At 43.3% G+C, this 7,922-nt stretch overlaps 1 protein-coding gene across 2 annotated transcripts in view; it reads right to left on the bottom strand.

Annotated features, from left to right (window-relative positions):
- Positions 1-7,922, bottom strand: part of ikbkb (inhibitor of nuclear factor kappa B kinase subunit beta) — a 31,269-nt gene that overhangs the window by 7,100 nt on the left and 16,247 nt on the right. For both annotated transcript variants that reach the window (XM_065026714.1, XM_065026715.1), the window contains exons 4-14: positions 6,568-6,688; positions 6,397-6,466; positions 4,838-4,926; positions 4,053-4,142; positions 3,519-3,643; positions 2,937-3,044; positions 2,671-2,803; positions 2,343-2,537; positions 2,084-2,198; positions 1,770-1,893; positions 1,470-1,621 (exon numbers count right to left, since the gene is read on the bottom strand). In XM_065026714.1, coding sequence (XP_064882786.1) covers positions 1,470-1,621; positions 1,770-1,893; positions 2,084-2,198; positions 2,343-2,537; positions 2,671-2,803; positions 2,937-3,044; positions 3,519-3,643; positions 4,053-4,142; positions 4,838-4,926; positions 6,397-6,466; positions 6,568-6,688 — 1,322 coding nt within the window. The remainder of the gene's footprint in view (positions 1-1,469; positions 1,622-1,769; positions 1,894-2,083; positions 2,199-2,342; positions 2,538-2,670; positions 2,804-2,936; positions 3,045-3,518; positions 3,644-4,052; positions 4,143-4,837; positions 4,927-6,396; positions 6,467-6,567; positions 6,689-7,922) is intronic.

Raw genomic sequence — 7,922 nt, 5'->3', positions numbered from 1 at the left:
CGGGTTGGATGCGCACTGTGTTAAGAAGCAGTGCGGCTTGGTTGGGTTGTGTATCGGAGGACGCATGACTCTCCCGAGCCCGTACGGGAGTTGTAGCGATGAGACAAGATAGTAGCTACTACAACAATTGGATACCATGAAATTGGGGAGAAAAAGGGGTAAAATAAAAAAAAATTAAAAAAGAAGGCCAGCATCCTGGAGTTGCCTCTTCCCTGCTGACGTTGAGACTGGTGTTTTGAAGGTACTATTTAATGAAGCTGCCAGTTGAGGACTTGCGAGGCATCTGTTTCTCAAACTAGACACTCTAATGTACTTGTCCTCTTGCTCAGTTGTTGTACTGGGGCCTCTCACTCCTCTTTTTATTCTGGTTAGGGCCAGTTTGTGCTGTTTTGTGAAGGGAGTAGTACACAGCGTTGTACGAGATCTTCAGTTTCTTGGCAATTACTGGCATGGAATAGACTTCATTTTTCAGAACAAGAATAGACTGACGAGTTTCAGAAGAAAAGTCTTTGTTTCTGGCCATTTTGAACCTGTAATTGAACCCACAAATGCTGATGCTCTTTACTCAACCAGTCTAAAGAAGGCCAGAGTTATTGCTTCTTTAATCAGGACAACAGTTTTCAGCTGTGCTAAAGTAATTGCAAACGTTTTTGCTAATGATCAATTAGCCTTTTAAAATGATAAACTTGGATTAGCTAAAACAACGTGCCATTGGAACACAGGAGTAATGGTTGCTGATAATGGTCCTCTGTACGCCTATGTAGATATTCCATTACAAATTCAGCCGTTTCCAGCTACAATAGTTATTTACAACATTAACAATGTCTATACTGTATTTCTAATTAATTAGATGTTTTTTTAATGGACAAAAAATGTGCTTTTCTTTCAAAAACAAGGACATTTCTAAGTGACCCCAAACTTTTGAACGGTAGTGTATATAAAGTGTAATATTGGGATGCAAACTCAAAATGTAATACATTTCAAGTCTATATCTGACATGGTACAGGTGTCTTCTTTTTTAAAGCCCATAACCATGTGCGTGAGGTGTATACGTTTGTTTCATAGTAGATTTTATTAAGACTACAAAGAATCAATCTGTGTGACCCTGATTTAGCCCAGAGCAGTAAAATGTAAACCTGTCACCTCCCCTTCATCTACACTGAATCAATTTGTAAGTCGCTCTGGATAAGAGCGTCTGCTAAATGACTTAAATGTAAATGTAATTAAGTGGATTTAACAGGTAAGGTATCACAAATTTCACCTGGATTCACCTGGTCAGTCTATGTCATGGAAAGAACAGGTGTTCCTAATATTTTGTACACTTAGTGTAAAGTCAATATATAGCCAACCTATCCATGCTGAGCTGCAGTCTGGGGCAGTCATAAACATATACTATGACTGTTGTCTAGTCCTCATATATTCCAGTGTGACCTCTGTACAGTACAGTACCTATGTTTCCAGATGCATACCTATCCCTGTAGCTCTCTGCTCCTGGTATTTGTCCATGTCTATGTGCAGGCTGGTAGAGAAGAAGTCTAGTTTGGCCGTCAGCCTCTGGTTCATAGATACCATCTCATTCTTCTGCTTCGACAGGGAGCTGTTGTGTCTCAGCAAACTCATGCTGAGAGCGAGAGAGAACGAGAGAGAGAGAAAGAAAGGTAGAATGAGAGAGTTTTGGGACTATTCCATGACTTTCATTGTACTGGACAAATCTCTTTAAGTATTTGACATTTGACTCCCCGGATAGAATAAGTGTTTTTGAATCTTACAGAGCAGCTTTCTGTCCCTGCTGTAACCTCTGCCAGTCCTCCTTCAGGGTGCGGATGGTGTCCCAGGCCTGGCCCCAGGTCCTCCTCAGAGGACTGTAAGACAACACGTGCTTAGGATCCGTCTCTGAGTGGGAGAGAGAAAAAGAAAGAGAGAGAGAGAGAGAGATGGAAAGAGAGAAAGGTAAAGAGAGAGTTCCAGTGTATAACAGAATCCTCACATATTCACATGTAAAAAGTAGAGACGGTTGTCAGAGATGACCACTATTCATTGATATTTTTCACTTTTCTTAGCATTAGTGTGCGGGTATACTCACGGACAAAGCGTATGTTCTCAGGCATTGTGCGGGGGGTGAACTGGGGCTCGTAGGTGCAGGAGGAACGGTCAAACAGGAACACCAGAGGAAGGTCTGTCCTCCTCCCGTCGATCTCCTGAGAGACAGAGAGATAGTAAAGATACGTGAAGACTTCTTATTAGCCTTTACACCTGCAATATCTTGACTGCTCTGTCCAACATGCTATATGAAAGACATTTTGATTGGATTATAGATTATGTATAAACATCAGATAGATTACAGTGTAGTCGATGGCACACTGCCCCGCCTCTCCCTGTGGCTCCAGGGCTAGTCCCGCCTCCAACAGTAGCTCTTGATTGGCTGGAGGGATGTTGGTGTCAGACCCGATTCGCTGCTGCAGATCAGCCACGCTCTCATTGGCTGAGACAGAGTAGGTGAAGATCTTAGCAGACACCATGTTCAATACGTGAACCAGCTAGCGAGAGAGAGAGAGTTAGAGAGAAAATTAACACAATCCTTCCATTACAACCCAGTGACTAGCCAAACAAGGATCCTGTGAGAGAGATTTGTATTGAATTAAAGAGAGAGAAAGTGTGTGTGTAGTGTACCTTCAGCTCCAGTATAGTCTCTAGCTGAGAGAAGCAGTCTGAGGAAGTGGTCTGGGGGTCTGCCTTGCCTCTCTCCTGGGGAGACCACCTCAGCATCAGCTGCAGCCAGCTCTCTAGACGGCCCAACAACAGACTACAACACACACACACACGCAATGAGGAATAATTCACCCAAATGATCAAATGACTTATCTTATGTCTTAATAAATTGAAGGTACTTTACAGGCGAGTTGAAATGGCCCCGAGGTGGCGGTGTAGTGACTCACGTGTTGAGGTTGTTGGGCTGGGGAAGGTGTTTAGAGAAGCGCACCTCCCCTGTCAGGTCCTCATAAACCACAATGTCATGATCCTGCTTCAACTTCAACTTACTATGCCTGAGAGAGGGAATGAGACAGAGAGAAAGAGAGATGAGAGGGAGGAGAACAGAGCATTAGTATTTTTCTATTTCAATTGCTTAGATTGCTAACAATAACATTTGCATGCTTGCACACAGACAAACACACACGCACGCACACGCATGCACATACATAGGAAATGCAAGCTTGGCCATGCCAGTCTTGTCAACGCTGGCCTCAGAGGCTCACATGGGCAGTACACACACATTTCCCCTCATTATGTAGGTCTTTGATAGTGTGTTGAAATATAATCATTTTGAGTCTGGAGTGGGATCTATTATAACCAAACATCCCACCCTTTAGGAATAACATTCAACATGTTTATTATTGTAGCTCAAGGTTAAACACAGCAGGATAAAGCAACAATGGGTCTGTGTATCTAACAGGGGAAAAGACAATAAGAGGTTTAGCTGGAGGATGTGTGTGTGTGTGTTCGTTTGTGTGTGGCAGTACCAGGGCACGGGTTGCCAGGTTGGCAGAAAAGGCCGGAACCCAGTGATGCACTCAAACACCAATGTACCAAAGCTCCAATAATCCACAGTCACTGTATACTTCTGTCTCTCCAAGAGCTCTGGAGCCTGAGAGAGAGAGAGACAGAGAGAGAGAGACAGAGAGAGAGACAGAGAGAGAGACAGAGAGAGGGAGAGACAGAGAGAGACAGAGAGAGAGACAGAGAGAAAGAGAGAGAAAGAGAGAGAGAGACAGAGACAGAGACAGACAGAGAGAGAGACAGAGAGAGGGAGAGACAGAGAGAGACAGAGAGAAAGAGAGAGAGAGAGAGAGAGAGAGAGAGAGAAGTGGGAGAAGGGATGGAGAACAGTGAAGAATTGCTATGAAAAAGAGGAATCTATGTGAGCTAAAATAAAAGAGGGGAAGTGAGATAACTCCTAGTAAATGTGTTGGCGAATAAAAGTTATTCTGATTCTACCACAGATATGTAGAAATAGAACAGATAGAAGAAGTGTTAGCCACAGTAGCGCCACACACCAGGTATTGCAGTGTTCCAACGAATGAGGTACACAGACTGTTCTGGTCCAGTTCCTTGGCGTAGCCCAGATCTATGATCTTATGGATCAACTACAGAGACGAAGAGATAACAGTGTCAACGGTTATGCTTAACTTCATGATGTATGACATATTCCTAGTATTAACTAAGAAATGACACAGTAAAACAGTAACTACATAACATATAATTAACTAATAAATATCAAATAACTACTTTGGTGCTCTATGGCCTTTTAAAACTGTTTCATATAATAGTTATACGGCAAGCCCTGAACTCCAAACACTCACCTTCACCAGGAGGGTGTTTAGTATTGCTATTGTGTGTGAAACATTTCACGATGAAAAACATTTACGGTCTATTTAAACCGGAAAGAAATGAATGTGTTTTGTGCCGTACCCTTCATGCTATGAAATAATACAAGGGAGTAAATAACCATTTAGCAACAACATGTTTTAGTATGTCTGGCCTTAGTTATAGAACTTTATTTGTGTCCATGCAAACATATTGAGGAGTTTACTGATGGATGGTATATTCTGCCTCATTAACTAGATGACGACATATCATACAAGGTAGGATCTATTCCAGAGATGTGGTGTCTGTCTGCTTTGGGGTTTGCAGTGGTTTGTGGTTCTGTGATTACGCAGGTAATGAACCCATATCGTCTGTGCGACTCAAGATCAAGTTAGGCTATTGAGCCAAATCCTAGGTATTTGTCTGGGAGTGACTGCAAAGAGTTCAGTTTCTAAAATCACACAGGGAGACTCACTCTCTTCTCTCCCTGCTGGAGGACGATGTTCTCTGGCTTCAGATCTCTGTGGATGATCCTCTTCTTATGAAGGTAGGTCAGAGCAGAGGCTAGGAGACAGAGAGATGGGGGAGAGAGAGAGAGAATAAACAAAGCCAAGCTATCCAGTGTAATCAAACAGGATCCGGGTATTTTAATCAAACATGTAATCAAATAGGATCCTGGGCTTCTTTTCTACTTTCTCTTGTCCATACAGACTAACCAGAGGAGAGCGTCAGCACCATTTAGGGGGTGAATCATTTGGCAGTACATTACCCTGCTAATAGGGCATCGAAAAGCAGCCTGACGCGTGTGTGTGTGTGTGTGTGTGTGTGTGTGTGTGTATCTGTGTGTGTCAATGGGAGTTGGCTACGAGTGTTAAATGATGTGGATACCGTAACCCCAGTGCCCCTGTATGTGTGTGTGTCAGGGCCCAGTGGGTGCTACATTGTAAAACCCTCATCAGTAGGAAGTTCCCACAAAAGTTCAACAGGAAGAGGAATGATTTGTGTGCGTATTACTACTTGAGTATATGTTTTGCATGTCTGTATTTCAAGTGTTTTCACCTGTCTGTCTGTGCCTGATCTCATAGATGTGAGATGTATGTATTTATATATGCATTCCTGAGCGTGTGTGTGTTTGTTTATTGATGCGTGTTCCCTCCTGTGAGTGTGTTCAAGTGTAGAAGTCTGTACACGGTCCTGTGCTCTCATATCTGCGTGCATGTAGAACATGATTTATTTGGTGTGAGTGTGACGATGTGAGCCTATGAATATCAGGAAGTTTGAAGTTGGCTTATGACGTTCAGCTTTATATTTAGTATGGTCATGTCTGGTCATGTCAAGCCAGTGAGAAATCTGTCAATGTACTCTTGAGTAAGGCACTTAACCGTACTTGCTCCTGTAAGTGGCTCTGGATAAGAGAGTCTGCTGAATGTAAAAGGTATACAGAGTGATGGAAAACACTGTGTCAAAGTATCAAAACAAAACTCATCTGAAACATGTCAGCAGTTAAAAGTTCAGCAACCGTGGAGCATCTAAAAAGACCTCTACTCCATGATTATAAAGAACAATAAAAACACATGTTTCTGGGTTCACTGGACGCCCTGGCTTGTCTTCATGTAATATACATGTACTAACATAGTCATTTAGAAGACACTATTGTCCAAAACCAGAAGCTCACAGTAAACACATATATTCAGTACATGTGGCCTGTGCAGGAATCAAACCATCACACTATGTGTGAGTACTGTCAATGGTGACTGGCCTGTGGTTAGGGACGTTGATGATGTCACTCTAAAGGTCAGACAGACAGGTGTGTGTGACACACAAAGTCCCCGCACATTTACTCCATCCAACAGGAAGTTTATCACACATTAACTGCCGCCTCACAGGAAGTGGCTCTGTGATGTCACCATCAGGAACGTGGAACATGGCCAAACTGCTGGCATATGACACAGACACCATGCTACACAATGTCTGACACTGTGAGAATTAGTCAAAATCAGTGTGTAAATGCAATGCCTTAGAGCTATTACTCACATATGTCCCGTAGCAGAATAAGGATGGAACCCTCCCTCATTCCACAGCAGTTCTCCAACAGGTTCAGATACTGGAGAGACACACACACACAGACACAGGAGAAACATGATCAGCATAAGGCTCTCCCTGTGTGTGTGTGTGTGTGTGTGTGTGTGTGTGTGTGTAACACACCTTCCTCAGGTCACCTCCCTGACAGTACTCCATGGCCAGTAGAGGTAGATCATTGATGCGTAAAGAGGACTGCAGCCCTTCAGGAACCTCCCTTGCTGCTACCACATTCACATGGTCCAGTCTGAGAGAGAGGGGAGAGAGAGAGAGAGAGAGAGAGAGAGAGAGAGAGAGAGAGAAGAGTGGGAGAAGGGATGGAGAACAGTGAATAATTGCTATGAAAAAGAGGAAGGTAGAGGGGGGGAGGGAGACAGTTATGTACTGTTGCATCACTGTAGAATGTAGAAATGTGTTTCTGATTGTCGCAGGCTGAACTGTCCTAAAACCGTCCAATAAAAACCAGTGAAAACAAATTAAACTAAAAGTGTAATTGGTTCCAGATTCTACAGGCAAAACAATAACATTGGAACATTAGGAAAAATAACACTTTATAATTGTTTACTATATTACTGTACCAAGTGGTTAGGTGATACTGATGATGGTAATCATTAGGATAACAAATAGTCATGCGGTCAACATCGGTCAGCAGACAATGTACAGTCATTGTGTTTTAGTCACATAATGGTAGTCTGAGAAGTAACTGATTGCTAAACCAAACATGATCAGAATACCATAACAACCCATCAACACTGGAAACGGAGAGGCAGTATAGTGAAAAAGGTATGACTGGATATGGAAAGTCTCTCCCTCTTCTCCCTAGTGACTTCTGTAAGGTTAGCTGGCTTCCGCTGGGCAGGGTGTGCAGTTATGGGGTGTCTGTAAATGTATGATGTAGTGGGGTGTGTGTGAGCCGTTATAAGCTTTCTGTAAAAGTGTGACTCTATCAAAGGCTTTCATGCCTGGACTGCACATACACACACGTGTGCATGTGCACACACACGCGCGCACACGCATGCACGCACGCAAGCACACACACACACACACACACACACACACACACACACACACACACACACACACACACACACACACATAAAAAACCTGAGGCAGACTTTGACTCAACATTTAAGGGCTTCAGTTGACCTTGGCTGAAAATCTGATGTTATTACATTGATACGATTCTTGGCAACCTGGGTTTAAACTCTGCATGGGCAAAGCTAGGACGGTGTGTTAGTGGCTTAAGCAGTGCGTGAGTGCAAGAGAGGGTTGTGTTTGCGACCACATCTGTCTGACAACAACACACTCGTTAAAGCATGACCTGATAACAAGAAGTCCTCACACCCATTCTCTCTCACACATACATACTAAAGTACACACACTTACAAATTACCTCTCCACACCCACACCCAACTTGACACCAATAATTATCCCCCCCTTCACACCCCATCTGACACCAAGACATAATCGTCACACCCCCA

This window comes from Oncorhynchus nerka, linkage group LG13, assembly GCF_034236695.1.
Source record: "Oncorhynchus nerka isolate Pitt River linkage group LG13, Oner_Uvic_2.0, whole genome shotgun sequence".
NCBI classification, from domain to species: domain Eukaryota; kingdom Metazoa; phylum Chordata; class Actinopteri; order Salmoniformes; family Salmonidae; genus Oncorhynchus; species Oncorhynchus nerka.
The sequence above is the reverse complement of the archived record's forward strand: the minus strand, read 5'-3'. Positions and strand labels throughout refer to the sequence as shown.